The sequence below is a fragment of the Podarcis vaucheri genome (genome assembly GCF_965113315.1).
Source record: "Podarcis vaucheri genome assembly, chromosome: 3".
Classification (NCBI taxonomy): Eukaryota; Metazoa; Chordata; class Lepidosauria; order Squamata; family Lacertidae; genus Podarcis; species Podarcis vaucheri.
Window position 1 is genome coordinate 90536389 of NC_138761.1, and position 23202 is coordinate 90559590.

General features: G+C 44.5%; 1 protein-coding gene across 7 annotated transcripts in view; it reads left to right on the plus strand.

Annotated features, from left to right (window-relative positions):
• The window catches only part of EYS (eyes shut homolog), a 511791-nt gene that overhangs the window by 154038 nt on the left and 334551 nt on the right, over nt 1-23202 (plus strand). For all 7 annotated transcript variants that reach the window (XM_082218133.1, XM_082218135.1, XM_082218137.1 and 4 more), the window contains one exon: nt 1595-1794. In XM_082218133.1, the coding sequence (XP_082074259.1) occupies nt 1595-1794 (200 nt within the window). The remainder of the gene's footprint in view (nt 1-1594; nt 1795-23202) is intronic.

Sequence of the window (23202 nt, forward strand, 5' to 3'; positions counted from 1 at the left end):
AAAACCAGTTTTCCTGTAGCACGTCTATCCATTTAATACTCAGCTAGGCACTGAAGACTAGACTTGTAGTTTTCCTCCTCTCTCCAGATTTTGGCTTCCCTCAGGACTTCTGCAGCAGTCTTCCTCTGGTCCAGCAACCACTGTTGCCTCAGGTTCTTGACAATCCTGCTGATGCTCAGCTGAAGAACTTGGATGAGGGCTGCTTCTGGAGTCACAACTCTTCCTTGCACCTTCTCAGCTCTAGCAAGTAATGCCAGCTCTCGGTCACTCTCAGGCTTCCTGAGCCTCTCTAATGTCCAAATTTTCCTTCAGCTTAACCAATAGCCTCTTTCAGTGATTCACTTCCCTTGACCAGAGACTAAGCTCTTAGTTGTCTCTAGCTGGCCAGTCAGCCACCGCCACCTTTGCCGGCCAATCATTTCAACTTGGGTAGAATTCTGCCCCCTCATGGGCATATAACTGACCCATTTGGATGAGGTAAAATGTCCACCAACTAAACAATTGGATCTCACCAGTTTCTGATGCTGTATAAAAAGACGAAAAGAGGGTATATGGATAGTTTAATCCTTTACATCCAACTATGTAGAAATCTTTTATACTTTTTTTTAAAAGTTGCCTCTGAAACAAGATGGATATTCACACTGCCACTCCTCCCACCCTCCTCACATCTGTGGCTTGAGATGGCTGCCTCACTGTGCCTAATTGTAGGGTGCTGGCATGAGAATCTTTTGCCTAATTTTTTGTTCTCAGCAACTGGGGCTGCATTTACCGTATTTTTCGCCCTATAGGATGCACTTTTCCCCCTCCAAAAATGAAGGGGGAATCTGGGTGCGTCCTATGGGGCGAATGCAGGCTTTCACTGAAGCTTGGAGAGCGAGAGGGGTCGGTGCGCACCGACCCCTCTCGCTCTCCAGGCTTCAGGAAGACATCTGCAGCCTGCTTCCCGGAGCGCCAGGCGTGCTGAAAGCAGAGCATCCAGCGCTTTGGGAACACATCCGCAGCCTAGGCAGCCCTGTGGGAGTTCCTCGACCTGGTTTGGTTTCCCTGACCTGATTTTGGGGGGGAAATAAAGGGGGAAAATTCCTTTATTTCCCCCCCCCAAAAAACTAGGTGTGTCCTATGGGACGGAGCGTCCTATGGGACGAAAAATACGGTAACGCCCAGCACATGTGAAATTCGAATGCTCATATGGCATTCACAAGGCGTAATTCTCATCAGTATATCCATCTTTTGGTACAGATGGGTGTCTCTGTGTTTTTCTGTGTAGCTTTCTGCTATCAGGAGCCACTGCACAAAATTATCACTTGTGACTAGCTATATGTAGGACTTTGTTGATGCATGTGAAGGTCACTAGATCTTTATTTAGAGTGGCTAGAAATCTTCCACACTTGCCAACATCTGTATAATCACAGGAATTTATAACTACTCATAAGCATATGCTTAACCTGTGATCAGGGCATTACAGTTAACCACCAAGAGATTTACTGATGAAGACCAGGACCCTGAGTCCATTGTTGTGCAGATGCCCCTTTACAGGAAAGAATCTTATGCTGCTAAGGCTCTGAAATCAATTTATTGTCATTTATCTCCTCAGGAATGTGAATCGGCTCCCTGTCTTAATGGAGGTTCTTGTCAAGATTTGGTCAATGCCTTTGAGTGCATTTGCTTGAGTGGATACACTGGTGAATTTTGTGAAGTGGATATTGATGTTTGCACTGAACCTCTTCTGAACTCATCCCTCTGTTTCAATGGAGGCAAATGTGTTGATGGCCCAGGAAGAACTTTTTATTGCAGGTCAGTAGTCTGCTTACCTATAACACGAGCAATCAATATACATCAAGTTGTTAAGAAAACAGGAGGGGGTTATGTTATAGGGTCTTTTCTAAACCAACATGAATGTTGTGATGTTTTTAAAAGGACTGTTGGAATCTGAAAAGGTTTAGCAATATAAGAGTTAACCTTTGTGATCTGTTTTGAGTTCTGCATGATAGCAAAAAAAGGGGGGTATGTTATTATTTTAAGTAAACAACTACCGGTAACTGAATATCTGAAATACCTCCTCCTTCCCTACTGGGGTGCTGAGATTGGCCTGCAGAGGTTTGAGGGGGGACAGCCAAGGAGAGGGTATTCTCTGTGGTGGCCCCTAAATGGTGGAACTCCCTCCACACAGAGGTGCATCTGGCACCCTCATTTCACAGCTTCTGGTGACTGCTGAAGACACACTTCTTTACTCCAGTTTTTGATGCTTGAGGTGTATCTTTTCAGAACTCTCCTTATTTTTGTGTTTGTGTTAAACTGTTTTTAATATTTCGTTTTAATGTTGTAACCCACCATGGGCCATAGGGTAAAGTGTGGGGTGTTGTTGTTGTTGTTGTTGTTGCTAACAAACAAAATCACTCAGTCCAATTGGGCCCTTGGTGTCATTTGCCCTTGGTGTCTTGATTCAGACACTGAGTCAGAGGCTACAGTGTCACCAGCTAAGAATTGGACTTTCCAATCCTCTCATCCCCTTGTGCATTCCCTTAAACTGTTATTGGGGTTTTCCCTACCGTCCAGGGCAGATTTAGGGGGTTCAGGGGACACAGGAAGGAAAGGAGGGAAAGTCGCATTCCACAGGCAGACCTTGTTCTGTGTATGCAGCAACTTGGTTGAATCCTGCTCAATTGTTCTGTGGTCAGTGATGCATGATGTTGCAATGAATATCTTGAGGGCAAAATATGTGTAACACTTTCTGAAGTCACACTTTTTAATGTGCAAAAATCATATATAGTTATGAGATCTCACTCAAAATTACATGGTGCGTTTCAGTAGATGTCGAGACAATTACAATTTTTAAGGGGACAAGTTCACCCATCCCATTTATTCAGAAAATAAAAATCAGGCTGAGGTTTGTGATCTTGCCTTCTTCACTAACCATAGTCTAACACAAACACAGCAGATCAAAATCAAGAACTATTTTTAAGTGCATTTGTAATCGTATAGGGACTATACCAGCTCAGTTTCGCCCAAGAAGCCATTTAATTGAAATTATATTCACAGGAAACTTAGAGTACTTCCTATGACAGAGTACTTGTAAACAAGTCTTCTCTCTGGTTTGGTAAGTTTTACAGAATTGCTGCTATTTTGCCCTATTCACACAAAAGGCTGGTGAAGAGACGGGAATAGGAAAAGGACAGAAAAATCCAAATTCATGAATAATGTTACAGTGGTAGCTCTGGTTGCGAACGGGATCAGTTCTGGAGGCCTGTTCGCAACATGAAAAGAGCACAACCTGAAGCGCCACATCTGCGCAGGTGCGTGGCACGATTTGGTGCTTGTGCGCGAAGTGCGATCTAGCACTTCTGCGCATGCGCAAGCGGCGAAACTCAGAAGTACTTCCAGGTACTTCCAGGTTGCTGCAGGACATATCCTGAAAGAACGTAACATGAAGTAAACGTAACATGAGGTATGACTCTATATGAAGATGGAAATATTCAAACATATTAGACTTTTTAATAAGAAAGATTTAATGGGATCTGTGAAGGTATATATATAGGCTGTAAAAACATGACTTTTTTCAACTGAAATGACAGCAAATATTATTTAAATGTATGACTTAGTTGAGACTCCTGCATTGCAGGGGGTTGGACTAGCCTTGGGGTCCCTTCCAACTCTACAATTCCGTGATTCTATTATTCTATGATTCTAAGCTGAAGAAGGCATTGAATAGTGACTAGAATTTGCAGAGAGATTCAGCATAATGTGAGTTCTGGTAATGATTTAATTAATTCTTTTCAGGAATAAAAACTTAGATATACACAAAGCTTTCAACATTCTCTAGGCTGTTTTAAGGTGCATTTATCAAATTCTCTTTGTATTAGAAATAATACTCAGACTTCCACTTTGACTTACTCATCTATTGAAAAGCTTGATAAAAAGGAATTCTAATCCTTTGTGACAATTTTCTGTGTGAAATACTAATATAGTCTCGAAAGCATACATTTCAAGATATCATTGTATGTTTTGTAGTTGGTGGTCTGAAGCAAAGCTGAAAGAAGTTTATTAAGCATAATTATTAGAATATAATGCCAACCATATAATAGTGGATTGTAACTTTTAACTATGTGGGGTAAGTAACCTAATAGGTTTGCAGCACAATCCTATATTTCTGCTTAGAAGTAAATTCCACTGAGGTTTATGAGGCTGACCCCCAAGTAAGTAGGTTAAGATTCCACCCTGAAAACAACAAATAATAATGAAATTAATGAATAGCTGTTTATGTACATCTCAAAAATGATGCAAAGTGAACATCTAAGGGAAATACATTTTCAGCTAGCTGTGAAAGCTTCTTGGGACAGAACATTTCTTTAGTTGTTTCCAGAAAGTACAGTAGTGGGCATCTGTTGAATGTCAGCAGGATCACTGTTCCACAGAACAGGGGCAGCCACACTGGAAGCCCTGCTCTTAGTTACTGAGGAACAGACTTCTGATATTTTTAGGGACTTGAAGGAGAAACTCTTCTGCAGTGTGCAGAGACCTACTTGGCATAAGATGATCTCTTAAGTAGCTTGGACTTGAGCTGTATAGGACCTTAGTCCCAAAGTCTCATACCAGTAGCAGATTGGAGCCAGCGCAAAACACACAAACAAGGTGTGATATGCTGATAGTAGTGTGTCCCCATAACCTAACCACCATGTTCTCTGTTAACTGCAGCCTCTGGCCCAGCCTCAAGGGCAGCCCCACATAGAGTTAATTGCATATGAGGTTACCAATTCATGGTACTGTGGCCTAGCTAACATTACTGTCCTACCGTCAAGGCTGATAAGAGGCACTCCTAGTCAATAAGCACACCTGTGTCTCTAGTAGCACAGCTAGAGCTAGGAGCTACACACCTGCTCCTCCAGGAAGAGTCTGACCCCATCCAGAGCAGGTTATTTACTGGCTTCCCAGACTCAGGAACTGCTCACCTGCAAGAGCCTCTATCTTGCCAGTATTCAGACTTGGTATATTAGCTCTCATCTGGCCCACCACTACATCCTGACACTGCTTGCTCATCCATCCCTGAGTTAGTTATTACAAAAACATGGAGTTTGATGTCATCAGTCCAACTCTCCTAATCACCACACCCAGCAGATTTATGTAGATGTTAAACAGCATTGGAGGCAATATAGTGCCCTGAGGCACCTCATAGCTCAAGAGCCAAGGGACCAAGAAGCACCTCCCATGTTATCTTCTGGAACCATTCCTGAAGGTAATACCAGAACCGTTCTGGAACAGTGACCTCAATATACAACTCCCCAAGATAGTACAGGAAGATACATTGGTTGATGGTATCAACAGCTGATGAAAGACCAAGCAAGAACAGCACATTTCATCTTAAAACAAAACATACAGCACAAATCTGTAGATATGGTTGCATGAATATTGGGGGGAGAGAAACAATTATTATTTTCTTTTTTTAAAAAAAAAGCTGAGTCCAAACCCATTCATATTGTTCTGATGTTGTTCTTTTCTGAGGCATGTGGTTCTCCTTTGGCCTCTTAAGTCCTTGGCTTTATTAACCCACCCTACTATTCCATTCTCTTGACTATGGTGATCTATGTGATTTTGTTGATGGCATCTGATATGATATAAAGAATATGAGCCAGACCCAGTAGGTTGCCTCACAGTCAATCAAATTAAGCAGCAGTGTGGGAAACGAGGGTGAAGACAGTGAGATCAAAGATAGTAGTGGCAAAAAGAAGAAGCAGCTGCTGCCGCCAAGGGAACAAACAGGTGCTGAACAGTATTGAAATAATGTGGATATTTTGCAAGGTGAATAATACACACACCCTCCATGTGTTCAGTCACAGTAAGTGTGCCTATCAAGAAAACATTGAAATCAGAGAAAATTTGGTGAAATCCTAATTTAATCTCGCAGGCACCACTCATACATGGTGGATTTGTAGTTCTGTGGTGTAGAATTTGGAATTATGCATTGTTAGAGCTGATATTGGATCCTTGAATAACATTTTGCATTCTAGCCCCAACTGTGTCTTCTCAGACTGTACCCAAACTGAAAAACAAAACAGTTCCTTACTCTTTATTGTCGGTAGAATTATCATGCTCGTGTCAATGAATATAAAGAAATGTATTTGTAACAGAGAAGGCAAAGCTGTGTGAGGCATCTTTGATTCAGACATAGCAAAATTGGCCACGAATCAACCCAAGCCTGCAGGCAAAATTGTATCATAAATATGGAGCTAAAGAGTGAGCATGTGGTGAGCTATAGATCTTCTCAGATGCTAAGAGCTCAGTGTTTCAGCTCTTGACTTATTATACCATATAAATTTGCCCTTATCCTTGTGCCCCATTGCACACAAGTCCCAAAGTACTTTATGCAAGGTCACAAACAGCTGGCGTTAATGTTGAAAACTATTAAGCAAATCTTTTCCTTCAGAATGTGGAGAGAACTATATTTATTGGGTTTTTACAAAAAAAAAATCAGAGGAACTGAATGTAAGAAAAGAATGATATTCCCTACACAAACATTCACACACAGTAAGACATTGATCATTGCAGTTTACATGACATTTGTATAACCAGCAAGTTAAATTACAGAAGAATGTTCTGTGTTTGACCTCTATGGATGCATGAATTCCTTGCCTGGGGCATCTCATAGCTGTAAGCAAGCAGGTGCTGTGACAATTTTTACTTTTTTTTAATGATATAAGTATATATGCAAAAGTAGCACCTGGATTCCTAGCAAGCTGAATCAGCAGGTCTGTTGTACATGGATGTAGAATATCTTTTTGGTCTGTTGCATTTTCAAGATTTATACTGAAGTTCACAAAAGGCAAACCTTTAATGCATTCATCATTCTCTCATACTCTCATACCTTCACCATTAAAAGTCATCCACACCTGTTCAAAATCATTTTGAGTCATTGGATGCTGGGGAGATTAAGGGCCCTGGTGTTGAGTGAACAGTCCTAGTCTGACAGGCATGTTTGTTAGCTTATGTCACAGCAAGAAAAATGCAAACAATTGGTTGGACTCAGTGCTATTTTTCTAGAAAAAGAGGTGCCGGAACTCACCATGAACACCTCCCTCATTCTCTTAGTATGGCAATGGCGTCCACCTGGCAGGTGCTGGAACTGAGTTCTGGTGAGTTCCAGCTGGAAAAAAGCCCTGATTGAACCTTAAGCACTTGTACATAACATGGTGAGGAGAATAAACCAAGAGGAATAACTCAATTATTATTTTTTTAAAAAGATTATGCTTAAGGGTTGTTTTTGAGGTGAAAAGCTGATAGGGATTTTCACAGCATGCTTTTTCTATAGAGTGAAGCAGTTATTTTATACCACAGACATGGCCTTGAAGGGAGGGAAAGTGTGTGTGAGAGAGAGAATCTTTGCCTTGTACACGCTCTAGCATTGCATTATGTCTTAAACTCTGGTATAAATTTCAGCTCACACTCTACGGAGACATGTCTAGGGAGCTGTAATTCACTGCCATCCTGGGCAGATTGCCACTGGAAGGAAGCTTCAGGAAACAGACTCCCAGCTGAAGCTCACCTACCTTGTTTTGTATTCTAATCTCTTTAATTAAAGCAACTTGCTGCCGTAATGAGAAGCGCTACACAAATTAGTAAATTAATACTAAAAGCATCCTCAGTGCCAAGGGGGTCTCCTGAATGCAGGTCAGTATGAAATGTAGATACAGATATCATAAAAGTAAGTTGACCCAAGCCCTCAGGATCGCAAAAAAGAGACAAAATTGCTTTTTAGAAGACATTCATTTTAAAAAGACAAGCACAGCACATTGGGTAAAGCGGAGATAAACTGGGAAGTGATAAAGTGAACCCACCCCCAATATATTTTCAGCTCAAATATTTGAAAAGTGATGAAAGTCATATATATACCGTATTTTTTGCGCCATAACACTCACTTTTTTCCTCCTAAAAAGTAAGGGGAAATGTCTGTGCATGTTATGGAGGGAATGCCTACGGGTGGCATGCCTACGGATGCCCAATGCCGCAGCGCGGATGTGTGACACCACACAAACATGCATGCATATAGTGTGTGTGACGTCACAAACTCACATTGCGGTGGCATCAGCTCCTCTTCCTCCTCTCCACAGCCAGCAATACACCCTTTTTCTGTGGGGAGGGGCTCAAATTTGGAGGCAGAGAGACTGTGCCTCCACATCCGATGCCCACCCCCTGGAAAAGGGTGCCTTGCTGGCTGTAGAGGGCAGAGCCAATGCCGCCTGCTGGCTTTTCTCATTGACTTTGTGGGTGCCCAGCCTCCACACTTAAATTATTGTGGGTGCCCAAGCATCCACGCTCACCTGGAGTTGGCTCCTATGTCCGTAACTCAGAGATTTCAGGTTGTAGCCAACAAAGTTCCACTATTAGTGCAACAACTTGTGCAACAGAAATTTTCCTCTTTCTCCTCCCCCTCCCAACATATTCTGGGGGAGGTCCCTAACTCTGAAGTAGATTGGGGGCAGTGGGTGTACAAGAAGTATAGAATCATAGAATTTAGAGTTGGAAGGGTCCATTTAAATATGGCCAGCACAAAAAATCCTAGACCTGTTTGCTCGAAATGTGGCAGGCTTAAATCATTCTGGTGCTGCTAGTATGTCTGCAAATTTCATTCATTTCTGTAAAAGGGGGAAAAGGTATAAGCATTTTATTTATTTTTCTTTAGTGAGAGAGAGAGGAATGAATCAATCTTGGATATATTTAAGCTTACTTAAGCATTCTACAGACGCATCTTGGACAAAAGTGGGCTGTTTTCCAAAGCACCAAATTGGGGTCCAAACTGAATGTGGTTCACGCACACCTGTACTATATATAGAATTTGGAAATTTATTTTATTCAACACAAAAGAGGAACTGACTGAAAATGCTAGATGGGTATAGGAGTTGCAGGAGCTATGTTGATATGAAAGCAGGCAAAAGCACGACCCAAATTTATAAGCCAAACATTTTTTGATTCTGTATGATTCTAGCAAGTATTTCTGTATATTCACTGGGAGGGAAGGGACCATGCAGAGTGCCCTGACGGAAGGCCTACTGAGATTTGTTGGAGAAGGGAGAATAGTTGCATTACTGCTAGAATTTATGCCTTGACATCAGAGCTGTCAGCACAGTGTCAAACAAGCACAAAGGAAAATATCAAGCAGAGCATTCTATTGTCAGTGCATCAAGAGTGGGAGAACTTTCAAGTTCATGCTACCATCCCAGTATGTCAAGATAGCATCAGTTACTTTAGTCTGTGGACCATAATCACACATTTCAATATGAAATGGAGCAGGGCTGGTCCAACTCAGTTTGCTGCTTCAGATGGGGGAGCCAAGGCCTTCTTCCCATTCCAAGTATGAAAGGATTTACTGAAATTGATGGTGCAGCAAAAATTTACCGAGTTTGAAAAACAAAATCGGGCTGACCACCCTGCAAAACTCCTCTTATCACAATATTTGCTCCCTGGTTCCCCTCCCCTTTCTATGCTCTTGTTTTAAAGGGGGGGGGGTGCCTAGATTCCAGCCTCAGGCATTGTACATTTTCACTTCTTACAACTCCCCCTACCCCTAGACACATTGCTACAGGATTGCCACCAGCAACACACTTGTGTGGCACTTCTGCCACTACTTCGTGCCTCCAGCGGGCACTGGTAAAGACCCTTCCCTTCAAGACCATGCAGAAACACTGGCTATTTACTGCTCTCCATTCCATTTCTCTGATTGTTCCTGCTTCTCTCTCTCTCTCTCTCTCTCTCTCTCTCTCTCTCTCTCTGTGTGTGTGTGTGTGTGTTGAAATAAGTTGGGGAAATTGCTTGTGTTGGTGCAGGAGGAGCAGGTGAGAAGGGGTCACCACATTCTGACCTCCCAGCTTAGGTGCTGTCGCCACATATTGAACGGGGACAGGACAGGGCAATGCTAAGGTTGGGATGGTGTGAGCCCTCCAGCAGGAGGCTCTGAGTCGGATCCTCCAAAGGACCACCCTAAATGGTTGCTTCTCCTTTGTCAGTTGCTGCAGTCATTTTCATCATGGTTGCTGTCAGGGAACTGACATCGGAGGAAAGGGAAGTGGTAGGGCTCCCAGAGACTGGGAGAGAGTCAACAGCTAAAGCAGGGACCAGTAGGGGGAGCGCGGGGTCTCTGGAGGAGGATCTCAGTAATGCTGAGAGAGACGCAGCAGCTCAGGCAGGAATCAGAAGGGGAGAGAAAGGGGTGAGAGACACTTCGAGCGAAAATAGCGGGGAGGTGTCAGAAGCAACTGCAGGGAGACCTATGCTTCGCCGGAAGCTGTCACGTCGTGAGTCCAGGAGACGCGTTTCCGTTAAGGAACTTCTTTGCTGGAAGCGCTTCCGCAGACAGCCACTGTCGGACTCTACAAGTGACTAGAGCAGACATGTCTGAGGAGCTCTGTCACATACAGAGGTTTGTGGGGTCGCACAAACTCTGAAGGGGCACTATTTTAAGCACAAGCAGCTAATCATCCCCTGACAGCAGTCCAACAGTCTCTGTACGCTGCCTGTGCAGGAGAAGGCATCATGAGCGACCCAGCAGGAGCCGGAGCCGCAGGGGGTGGAGCTGGTCCAAGCTTGGAAGACAGATACCGAGCATTGGAGGTCCAACTTGCGCTGCAGACGGCGAGGCTCGAGGAGAGGAGGGCTCAAGATGCAGACAAGAAGGGGAGAACCACTCAGTTCCCCAGAAAGGTACCAGGATTAGTGCAGAAGTTTGGGGGGGACCCCAAGGATTACCATGCCTTTAGGACTGAAATGCAATATGCCCTGAATGTGCAGTTTGATGAGTTCCCTGATGAGGAATCCCGAGTTGCTTTCGTAATTGGGCATCTTGAGAAGGGGGCGCGGGACTGGGTTCGACCCCTGATGGCAACGCACAACGATATCCTGAAGGACGCTATGAAATTCTTTCGTGCAATGGATATCATGTTCTCCAGCGATATTGAGGAGGGAGGAGTGCGCAGACAGCTAATGGCTTGCAAGCAGGGAAGCAGATCTGTCCGTGAGTACTGGACTGAATTTACCATGCTGATTCACAGATTGGGGTGGGATTTATCGGCAGCACCCATTCAGATGCTATTTGAAGAAGGTCTTTCTTCAGCTGTGAAAGACGAGCTGGCCAGGAGCCCCAGGGCGGTGTCTATGGATCAGCTGACCAAATCTGCGCTAACCATTGGAGCGCGCCAGGAGGCAAGAGCCTTGGAGAGGCGGGAAGGGAGAGGGGAACGTTGGAAGGAGTTACGCATTCCAGACATTCCTGAGCCAGCTTTCCCGCCGGCAGAGCCGATGGAAATCGGAACAGCCCGCGCGCGCGCAGTTTCAAAGCCCAGTGAGGGGGCGAAGAAGGAGGGAAAGGGACCCCGGAAATGCTATCTCTGCCAACAGCCAGGCCACTTTGCCAGAGTCTGCCCCCAGAGGAAGGAATGGCAAGGGATGGTGGGAACTGTTGAGGGGGAAGAGCAGGGAGAAACGGAGCAGGTAAAAGCCAACGCCTGGTTGCCAGCAGGGCACTGCAGCCAGGCCAAAGAGCAGTGAAAGTGCCCCTTTCCCAAGTGCCAGTGCCAGAAGCTCCTCGACCTGCTCTAGTGATTGAAGTGTCGCTAGAGTTGCAAAATGGACACCCCCTAAAAATAAAGGCGCTGTTGGACTCAGGCAGCTCCTGCAATTTCATGAGCAAGGAGTTTGCGGCTGAACACCAGATACAGACTATCCCCTTAAGCAACCCCCTGCAGGTGACCACGATCGATGGCAGAGAACTGTTGGGAGGAGGCGTCAGCTTGCAGACCATCCCAATGATAATGAGGGTGGCAAGGCACACAGAACTGATAGCGTTTAATGTGGCCACCTTGGGAGGCGCTCCCATTATTTTGGGAATGAGCTGGCTAGCCCTACATGATCCGCTGGTGGGCTGGCATCAAAGAGTGGTTTCCTTCGGTTCCGCACATTGCTTAGAACACTGCAGGGGGGAAAAGGGGTCAGCAGGGGCCCAAGCCACCCTAGCAGGGACGGAAGTGATGGAGAAGGGGAAGGTGCCATCACAGTATGCTGATCTCAGCGACGTGTTCAGCGAGAAGGAAGCTGACCAACTACCCCCGCATAGGCCCTTTGATTGCCAGATCAATTTACTCCCTGGAGCACAGCTTCCTGTAGGCAGGTTGTATGCCATGTCAGACAGGGAGATGCAGGAGTTGCGAGCGTTCATTGACAAGAACCTGAAGAGAGGCTTCATCAGAGAGTCCAAGGCAGCGGGGGGTAGCCCAGTGTTTTTTGTGGATAAAAAGAACACGGACAAGCCGAGACTGGTATGTGACTTTCGGGCCCTAAATGCGGTGACAGAGCCGGTGGCTTTTCCTATGCCCAGGATTGATGATATTTTGACCAGGGTGCGAAAAGGAAAGATTTTTACAAAGCTGGACCTAAGGGGGGCGTACAACCTGATACGTATAAGGAAAGGGGATGAATGGAAGACCACCATGTTCACCCCTTTGGGGGCATTTGAATATCTCGTTATGCCTTTTGGATTACAAGCAGGCTCCGCGTGTTTTCAAGCCTTTATGAACCATGTACTGGGGCCTTTGCTCTACAAGAATTGCGTGGCCTTCTTAGATGACGTGTTGGTGTATTCGGAGAATGAGGAGCAACATGTGAGAGACGTCAGAGAAGTGTTGAGCAGGCTGCATGCCAACAGACTGTGGGTGAAACTGGAGAAGTGTCAGTTTCATACCAAGGAGGTGGAATTCCTGGGGTACCGCTTGTCAGACAAGGGGTTGGCCATGGACCCCGGCAAGGTTCAGGCGGTGCTGGAATGGAAAACCCCCAAGACTAAGAAGGATGTGCAGAGGTTCCTAGGGTTTGGAAACTTTTATCGTAAGTTCATCCGAAACTTCGCTCACCTGACGGCGCCCATCACGGACTGTCTCAGCAGCAAAAAGAAGTTTGTTTGGACGGGGGAGGCGGAGCGAGCGTTTGAGGAACTGAAAAAGGCCTTCGCCTCTGACGAACAACTTCTACATGTGGATTTACAAAAAAAGCTGAGGGTCGAAACAGACGCTTCTGACAGAGCCATAGGGGCGGTGCTTCTTCTGCAGCCAGGGAAGGAGGGGTCCGAGTGGCGACCGTGTGCCTTCTTTTCGCGAAAGCTGAACAAATCGGAGAGAAACTACACGGTGTATGACCGGGAACTTCTTGCGATTTATGAGGCCTTCCGGAGATGGAGGCACCTACTAATTGGTGCACAACAGAAGGTGCAAGTACGCACGGACCATAAGAATCTAGAGTATTGGAGAACTGCGCGAGTGCTCAACCAACGGCAGTTGAGATGGGCCCAGGAGTTCTCCAAATTTAACTTTGAGATTTGTTACGTACCAGGCCAGGAGAACGTTAGGGCGGACGCTCTATCACGCAAACCTGAATATTTGGAGGGAGAGGGTGCACCCGAAGAGACCCATGTCATTCCCGAGGATCGCTGGGTGTGTGGGGCGGCACTGGTGGGGCTAAGGGAACTGATAGAGGGAACGGTGCAGGATGAATATGCCCAGGACAAACTCAGGGGTCTCAGGAGGGAGGGAGACAAACCCGGGGGTTTTGAGGAGAGAAACGGGGCGTTGTACTACAAGGGAGCGTTATACGTACCTGAAGGAGAATTGAGGGAAAAGGTACTCAAACAACTGCACGATAGCCCCACAGCAGGGCATTTTGGGCAACACAAAACCATGTGGCTGGTTACCAGGGAATTCTGGTGGCCCAAGGTCAGGGAAGATGTGCGGGAGTATGTGAGAGGGTGTGACCGATGTCAACGAGCCAAGGGGGAGAGGCGGGCACCGGCAGGTTTATTAGAACCACTACCCACGCCGGAAAGACCATGGGAGGCAGTGGCAATAGATTTTATGACTGATCTGCCCAGGTCCAAAGGGAAGACAGCCATTATGGTTGTGGTAGACCTGTTAACCAAGATGGCCCACTTTATAGCCTGCTCACATGCGGTCACAGCAGAAGAAACCGCTAAATTGTTTGTGGAAAATGTGTTTAGATTGCATGGTGCCCCCTTGAGGGTGGTTTCGGACCGAGGGAAACAATTTACTTCCAGGTTCTGGAGGAAGCTCATGAGCTTATTGCATGTAGAGGTGAATTTCTCAACTGCCCGTCATCCAGAAACCAACGGGCAGGCGGAAAGAGCTAATGGTGTCCTCCAGCAATATTTGAGGTGTTATGTGAATGACAGAGAGAATGATTGGGTGGAGAAGCTGGCGTTGGCAGAATTTGCCTATAACAATGCGGAGAACGTGTCCACGGGAATGAGCCCTTTTTTGGCCAATCACGGGTGTCATCCCCGAGCCTTCCCAGGGGGGGAGGGGGAGAACTGGAGCGTTCCAGCCGCAGAACAGTTCGTTGAAGAAATGGAAGCGATCCATCGCCAGCTCCAACTTAATTTAAACAGGGCGAAGGAGGAATATAAGAGGCAGGCAGACAAAACCAGAAGGGAAGGGGAAGGCATTAGGGTGGGGGATCAGGTGTGGTTGTCCACCCAAGGGTTACCATTTAAAGGAGGTTGTAAGAAGTTAAGACCCAAAAGACTGGGCCCATTTGAAGTCACGCAACAGGTCAACCCAGTGGCTTTCAGACTCCGGTTACCTAACCACATGAAGTTGCACCCAGTGTTCCACAGATCATTGCTGTCACCGTATATAGGGGACAGAGAGGGGAGGGTCAATAGGGGACCAGCTATGGAGGAAAAAGAACACAGCTACCATGTAGCGGAGATTCTCGATTCCAGGTGGAGGGGAGAGCAAGTAGAGTATTTGGTAATGTGGGAAGGGGAGCCGGAGTCGGAAAACACCTGGGTCAGGGCAGAGGATGTAGATGACGAGGTTTTGATTGAAACTTTTCATCAGAGATTCCCTCGGAAACCCCAGCCAGTGGCGAGGTTCCGGAGGGAATACTTCGCCACCACCGACGAAGAAGAAGAGTTGGAGGGGTTCGCTGATTCCGAGGTGGAGGAGGATTCAGCGAGTCGGAACGAAGACCGATGGAGGGAAATGTTCGAGACGTCGGAAGATGAGGAGGATTCTTTTAGGGGTTTCAGCTCCTCACCGCCCAGAGGAGAGAGTAGGGGCGGGGGAGAGGGGGGCCCTGGAGGGGAGGTGGATGTCAGGGAACTGACATCGGAGGAAAGGGAAGTGGTAGGGCTCCCAGAGACTGGGAGAGAGTCAACAGCTAAAGCAGGGACCAGTAGGGGGAGCGCGGGGTCTCTGGAGGAGGATCTCAGTAATGCTGAGAGAGACGCAGCAGCTCAGGCAGGAAGCAGAAGGGGAGAGAAAGGGGTGAGAGACACTTCGAGCGAAAATAGCGGGGAGGTGTCAGAAGCAACTGCAGGGAGACCTATGCTTCGCCGGAAGCTGTCACGTCGTGAGTCCAGGAGACGCGTTTCCGTTAAGGAACTTCTTTGCTGGAAGCGCTTCCGCAGACAGCCACTGTCGGACTCTACAAGTGACTAGAGCAGACATGTCTGAGGAGCTCTGTCACATACAGAGGTTTGTGGGGTCGCACAAACTCTGAAGGGGCACTATTTTAAGCACAAGCAGCTAATCGTCCCCTGACAGTTGCCTTTATGGGCATAGTATCTGAGCAGGGATGCAAGTCCATTTGCAAAAGCCACTGACAGCACAGGTGAAGTTGTTGCATCCATGGAAACATTCACTGCTCCTGCTGCTCATGTTCACTCCTCAAGGCTGTTCCTTCTTCACTCAGGCACCCTTCCATTTCTGCAAAGCGTTCTGAAAGCAGGTTTGTAGATTAAATGAGGGCAAGCCTCTTCTTCTGACTCTTCTTTCTTCACTGGCTCAGTGAAGGCGGATGGAAATGTACAAAGGGTGTTTTTTTTTTTTGTACAATTTGTGCAGACGCAACCCCACTTCACAGAGCCCTTTTGTAGATGCTGCAAACAACTCTCATGATGTATTCATTACCTGTTGTACTGTCCTCTGCATTCTCTGAAGATCTTTCCCTACAGAAATTTCTAAGGCTGTTTGGATTGCGGTAGGAAGTGCAATAGGACTGCTTTTATTCAGTGTTGTTCTCAGTTTTGCTCATCAGCTTGAAGTATGGGCTTAAATGTGTCCACTGAACACTGAGTGTAGGTGCCCACTGTTCAGTGGAGGCAAATGGACGGTTCACTGGGGCAAATGGACCAGTTCACCATCAATCCCAGTCTGCCCTCTTACAACCAGCCTATGGAATAGAACTGCCTGGCAGCTTCCTCCTCCTCCTTAGTCTTCATGTTGCCCTTGTAGAACCCTGCAGGGAAGAGGATGGGGACAAAACTAGAATTAGTTGGCTCTGCCATCCAGATTCAACAGACACCATCCGCCACTGCCACTTTTCTATATACTGCACTGTTGCACACCACCCCAGTCTCTGAGTGGTGTGAGATTCCAGGGAGTTCCTAGATGCTTACTTAGGGTTTGTGTTTCTTTTTGGGAATGAGGCACAGTGAAGACTGTGGTGTCTTTATGATATATGGTTTATTTACACACACACACACACACACACACACAACCTGAACCTACGATGGAGGAGTTGGCAGCACTAACACCCCAAAAGAGTCTTGTTTCTCCCAGAGCCACAGCCTTAGATTCAAACAGAAATCAACCATCGCTCTGAGTCTCTGGTTTTCCGACTTGTTGCTTTGCTCCTAGGTCACAACACTGTAGGCTCAATTCTAAACTCTGGCTTTGTCCTTCTAACTAAACACAAGCTTGGGGAAAGGCCCCACCCATTTGCTGTCTGACAGACACCCCCCTTTCCATTGTTCTTTTAATCACCCAGTTGATCACAACACAGGTAGTTAGCCTGGTGTATGTTTTAACACTTGCTCAGTCCAGGCGTTAGAAGGGTCTCAACTCCCTGACCCAAACTCAAAACAACACACACATACACTGCATTTGACATATAGTTTCAGCCTGAGCCCTTCTTCTTTCTTTTCATTTTTATTCCCAGGCGAGTTTGAAAATAGTATGCCGTTTATTACCCAGTAGTGCCACCCTTCTATGCACCAATAAAGGCAACACATATATAATGAGCTGGCAACCTCTTGGCATACGAGAGAGTGGGTCAGAAATCAAACCCACACCTCCCACATGAGCAGTACAGAGCACTAGGACCGTGCTCTTTTTATCATAAAATTTTCACTGCAGGTTGAACTACTACATTTATTCACATTTTTACAAATCCTGTTCATTGTACTCTATGCCCCGGTGTGACATAATACTTACACTTTTAGAATTTAGCCAAAGTCTCCTGTAATGCATATATTAATGCAGCCAAGACATAAAACATCCTTGCTCTCAGTGGCATTAGCTAAGATAGTTCATTCTTGAAGAAGCCTTCGTGCTGAAACACTGAAACTACAGCAGCCGAGGGTAATGGTAAAGGTCACTTTCCACTCTATGAGATTTCTGATCCACTACAGGACGAATTAATGCATTTATCTTGGAACTAATCCCACTGGGATATCTCTTTTTCTCTGCTGATGATATAGTGGTGGGGTACACCAAGTAAAAGCACTTGATTTGCACAGCGGAGAGTGTGTGCAACTTCCATTCTTTGCAACCCTTAAGACAAAAATCAATTTGCTTCCATCTAAATCTATGGCGTTCTGCGGCCACAGTCCAAAGCAACTTTATACACATTTTAAAGAGCTGTCATAAGCAATTGGTCTTCAAAATGCCCAAGTCGGCCTATTTGCTATCAGTAAATTTGCATTATAACTCTTGTATGCATGTATGTGCATATGCAACCCTCTTCATCCCTTAATGCAAAAGTTCTCCCTCTCTCTTCCTGGTTGTGTAACCATATGACCATATGGCTTGGTTGTAGCTGTGGCCGCAAGTGATGTTTTCCACCAATAATCCCTGCCTTGCTGACTTCCAGAGTCCCCTTCCAATTCTTCTATGTGGATCATACTGGTTGCTAGCGAGGTACTTCTAACGAATGGTACCTTCAGTTGCAGAGACTCTGTGTGTCTATTCCAGTGATGAGGCAAATCTAAGACCACTAATAACCACCCTACAGAAACATAGTGGTGAAGCTAAAAGTAACCACAGGATAGGAAACTATACCATATCAACATGCCGTAAATAACATGTCTGTTAAAGGTGTGGCTCATTGGAGCTTGTCTGAGCATGGAAAGCGCTTAACACTAGTTAAACGGAAAGGTTTTCAAGGGTGTTTGTTGTTGCTGTTAATTCAGTGCTACATATGTACATGTATTTGGTTGAATGAATGAATCCTACTGCTACAATTTAATGTTTAGTACTGGAGAGAATTTATTTTCATATTTTTGCATGTAGTTTCACTATTGTGTGCATTTTGTACAGATAGGGTTCTTGGATAACTTGTTTATTTGGTTTTTATGCATGTGAACCATTTAAAAGCCTACTCTGCAATTAAGCAATATATATATTAATTAAATAATAATAATTGCAAAATTCAGAGAAGTATGAATTTCAAAAGATCTGTGTTTCAATTTGCTTATTGGCTCAGGGAAATGCGAATTTGGTAGGCTTGCATTAAACTGAGAAGCATATTTCTCCCCCATCCATACTGTCAACTTCCTCCAACTTCCTTTCTTGTTTTGGACCTTTGATTCTCCCAGCCAGAACCCTTCATCTGATCATGTTAGTCTGGGAGACTGATAGTCCATTGGCATTTACTCAAGAGGCAATGAGAGTAGATAAAATGTTCACTTCTGAACCAATCGGTGTTTGACATTCTGCCCCCTCTGTGATTCACCTGTCTAGTAAAAAAGCAGGAATGTCTAATATGGCAATGATATACAGTGGTACCTCTGGTTATGTACTTAATTCGTTCTGGAGGTTCGTTCTTAACCTGAAACTGTTCTTAACCTGAAGCACTACTTTAGCTAATGGGGCTCCCGCTGCTGCTGTGCCGCTGCCTTGCAATTTCTGTTCTTATCCTGAAGCAAAGTTCTTAACCCGAGGTACTATTTCTGGGTTAGCGGAGTCTGTAACCTGAAGCGTATGTAACCTGAAGTGTATGTAACCCAAGGTACCACTGTAACTGTAAATCATTTGAGTAACAGACTCCTTTTATATAGCAAATGATTCTTTCTTTCTTTCTTTCTTTCTTTCTTTCTTTCTTTCTTTCTTTCTTTCTTTGTTTCTCAAGCTGCTAACTGAAACCCACACATACAACACATCTTTACCGTTCAGGTTAGAGACGAAGTGCCAACTTTTAAATCTCATATTTGAATTATTTAGATATCAAATGATCACATGTCACAACAAACATTTTCAATTATTGGGTGTGTCGTCCCCCGTCCCCCCCCCGCCGGAATACTCTCTGCCATTTTTACCTCATATTTTTCCAGTTCTCCACAAGTACCAGCAGGTTGCCTCTATGTGGGGAAAGCTGTGAACTGATCGTGGTTATATTTTCTGAACTAGATAAATAGATAGTCAATCTTACTACACTTTCTTGGTGTTATGAATATGAGTTTCCGGTCCTGAGGTAGATTCAGCTGACACATGTTTTGTGTACTTCAGTATAATACCTATTTTTTCATGCTGCTAATGTCTGAAAAGCAAGTGGCTCATTTTTAAGCGCAGGAAACAGCTAAACCAGATAGCCTTTCGTCAAGATAACAATAGCCCCTTGAAAGTTTTTTATGTTAGTACCAGTAGTGCTTAAACAAAAGCCTCGTCTACTATAAATAGAAAAAGCCAAGTACCAGATCTAGTTCAGGCTTGTTATTTTAGACCCTGCATGTTGCTGAATATTTTAGGCGCTGCATCCCTTTCTGGTATAATAGGAAGACTGTGCATAAATTTTAGTTGTTTTAAGTCTTAAAAATTGGCCTGTGTGAGCAAAAAGAAGTTCTCTTTGAAGCTCTGTATAAAACTAGGATTGGTGGGTGTTTATTTCAGTTTGTACTTTTAAGGAGACCTTGACAAATCCTATTTGCAAATGTCTTATTTTCGTTAGCTGTGGAAGTTCCTTAGGCTGCCAGGATGCTACTTGATATTTTCAGTAAAGGATGTGGCTGACAGAAACATGTAAATAAGGAGCAAACAGACAACTTCAGCTCAGTGAAAAATACATAGCATTCTGTCAAATGCTCTTTTATCAGATCTAATTACAATATCTATCCTCAGAGTATAGTCTGGCTGTTCAGTTTATTTTGGTCTCATAAATATATTGCTTTGTTTCTGGATGCTTTGCATGTTATAAGATTACAGACTATGGAGACAGAACGGCCTCATCACAATACTTAGTTCCAATTCCACATAGCATTTGTTTCTTTGAAACAACTAGCAATGACTCAGAGCGCATCCCACAATACATTTAAAGCAGTACCATACCACTTTAAACAGTTTTGGCTTCCCCCAAAGAATTCTGGTAACTGCAGTCTGCTATGGGCACAGAGAATTGTTAGGAGACCCCTCACAGAGCAATTCTCAGCACCCTTAATAAACTACAGTTGCCAGGGTTCTTTGGGGAGATCTATGCCAGTTAAAGTTGTGTAAGAGAACATTAAATGTAAGGGGTTGCTTTGGTCCAAGTCTGATCGCTTTGAATGCTCATGCATGCCTCACCTTATCAGGTGTATGACACTTTTAGTGTTCCTATGGACATTTATAATTATTAAACTTATCAAAAATAATAATATAGTAGTAATAGCTAGACCTCCGACCTTGTCAGCATTGCTTAGATTTCTTAACTTGCCATATTTGGATCAGGGACCCCTTAAAGTAGACAGGTTTAATCCATTCTGAAAGAGCTCCTTTGCCTGAAAATTTCATTTACTTCTGTGATGAGGGGAAAAGGTTATAGCCATTGGGGAAAACAGAGCTTTGGATTTTACAGATTTGATTTGGACCCAGATAACTTGTTGAATTGGAAAGACACAGAGCAGGTCAGAAACAGATAGGGTTGCTTCCAAATGCTACAGATACAGATGGCTCGTAACTTACATTGTGATTCGAGGACCCGATCCCCGCTAGGGGAATGAAGACACGTGGACACAGTATATTAGGTTAATGGGCAAGAAAAGGCCACAATTTTATTGATTACAGCATGTGAGGAGGTATTGGCTTAGGCATTGGACCACAGACAATTTGACTCCACCCACTCGGAGAGAGGTGAGTCTGATGAGGGGTTAACCACCAGTAGGGGGAGCCTGTTGATGCAAATACAACTATAAGCTCTCCCCTGATGTCACCGGGGGTCGTGCCATGGCCGCGATCTGAAAGATGAACATCATCATCCTGGAACAAGTCTTGGTTGCCAATTCGGATATCATCATGTGGGATAACTAGGCCATTCATGAAACGCACTTTGCATGCTATCACGTGATTTATTAATTTCCTGGATTTTTCAATGGCCATAATGTTATGTGACCCGCACCATACCCTTCTCTTCAAGAGTGGGGACCAAAACAAGGCTGTTCTGGGAAATAAAGCAGCCAACTCGTCAGCAGTGGCATGAGTTCTTCCCATCGCATGCCACATCTTGAAAACCAGGAAACTCGAATCCACGGTGGTAGCCCCAAGTTAGGAGTGAAGCTGCAAATTGCAGACCGGACACGGGCCCAATGGACAATACTGTGACCACAGATCCAAACTTGTTTACCGAAGTCATAATTGTGCCTGCTGAAAGCTGAGGTGAAGAAGCCCTGTGTGGGGAAGCACTGGAGTCAGAAAGAGGAATTAAAAACCTGGTTCCCTCAGCTTGGAAGGGAGCAGAAAGGCAGACAGAGAAAGAGGCAGGCAGAAGTTGTGGCTCCATTCCAGAGCCATTCCGGCATTTGTCATTTGCGTTCAGCTCTCTCCTCCCTTCTGCAGCCAGAAACTTGCTATTTCTTCTTCCTCCTTCTGCCTGTAGAGTAGTTTTAAAACTAAACTAAGGGGAAATGTTGTCAAGTGATGAGGTGTATCCAATTTGTAAAGGCTTCTCTTTTAGGGGCAAAATGGACTTAACTTATGGAACTTTTTACCACAAGTTAAATCAGTTTCTCACTGACACTTCTACATGCTCCAAGATGCAGTTATAGTAGATGATATTAAAATGTAAGACATTTCTGTATGATCTTAGAGGAACAGTAATACTGGATCCAGGTGGATGGTCTATATAACTCCTCTAATATTACTACTTTTTCTGTGTCAGAGCTCCTCAGACTGTCCTATAATAGGCTCAAAATGAAGCTTTTTCCTGGTGGGTTAATGATATGAAGTGCTGGGGGAAGCTTCAGGAGCTGAATTCTCCCTTTCCTTCAATTGCTGAAGGCAAAAACATGAAGGTAGCAATCCTGATATCTGATCAGGGCTAGACTGATCTTCAACAAGGTTTTAACAGTGTAAATGAGAATACAATGAATTTATTCCTCTGCAGTTTCCATTTAAAACACTTGGGACAACCCATGATTGAACGGATGCAGTGAGCATCCTTCAGTCATACTTGAAAATGTGATGAGGACTCTGTCAAGGTAAAATGGAACAGCAGTTTACTTCTTTTCTGAAAGATAGATTTTTAGAAATGAATGATTCTGCATGAGAACACTGGATGACAGACAGATCAAAATTTCTTTAACTTGCAGAGATAAAGCTGTAATGCCAATCTTACTTTCTCAGCTGTGACCGTGGTAAACCAATTACTTACATTAAGTAAAAAGTGCAATTGGTTATATGGAAAATTTTATCATTGAATTTCATCTTTATTAAATATCTTCTGCAGCCACCTTCTTAAATAAAGTCAAACTGAGACCTCTGATAGCAAAGGAATTATCTCTGAGCACACATTAAAATCACTGGATTTTGCACAGATCTCCCAATTTTTGGAACTTCATGAAGTAGTTGGCAAGCTACATTGCTTGCATTACTGCCAAGAAATACTATTTTGATACACATGATAACCAAGATTTATATAATTTATTTCTGTTATCAGAGTTGTTTGCAGAGATCATTTAATAATTTTTGAGCTGTTCTATGTAATATGTTGTTGTTGCAGCTTTAGAATGGAAACAAACTTAAGTGTGTTGCTCTACTAAGTGGGACAAATATTTTGATTTTAAATGAAAGAAAGTAATAGAGATTGTGGTGCAGTGTTATATACCACTTACCTAATAAATGTACAAGAAACAGGAATACTACCATAGTGCAGCCATTACTAAGACAGATCAGTAGAGTTGATTAC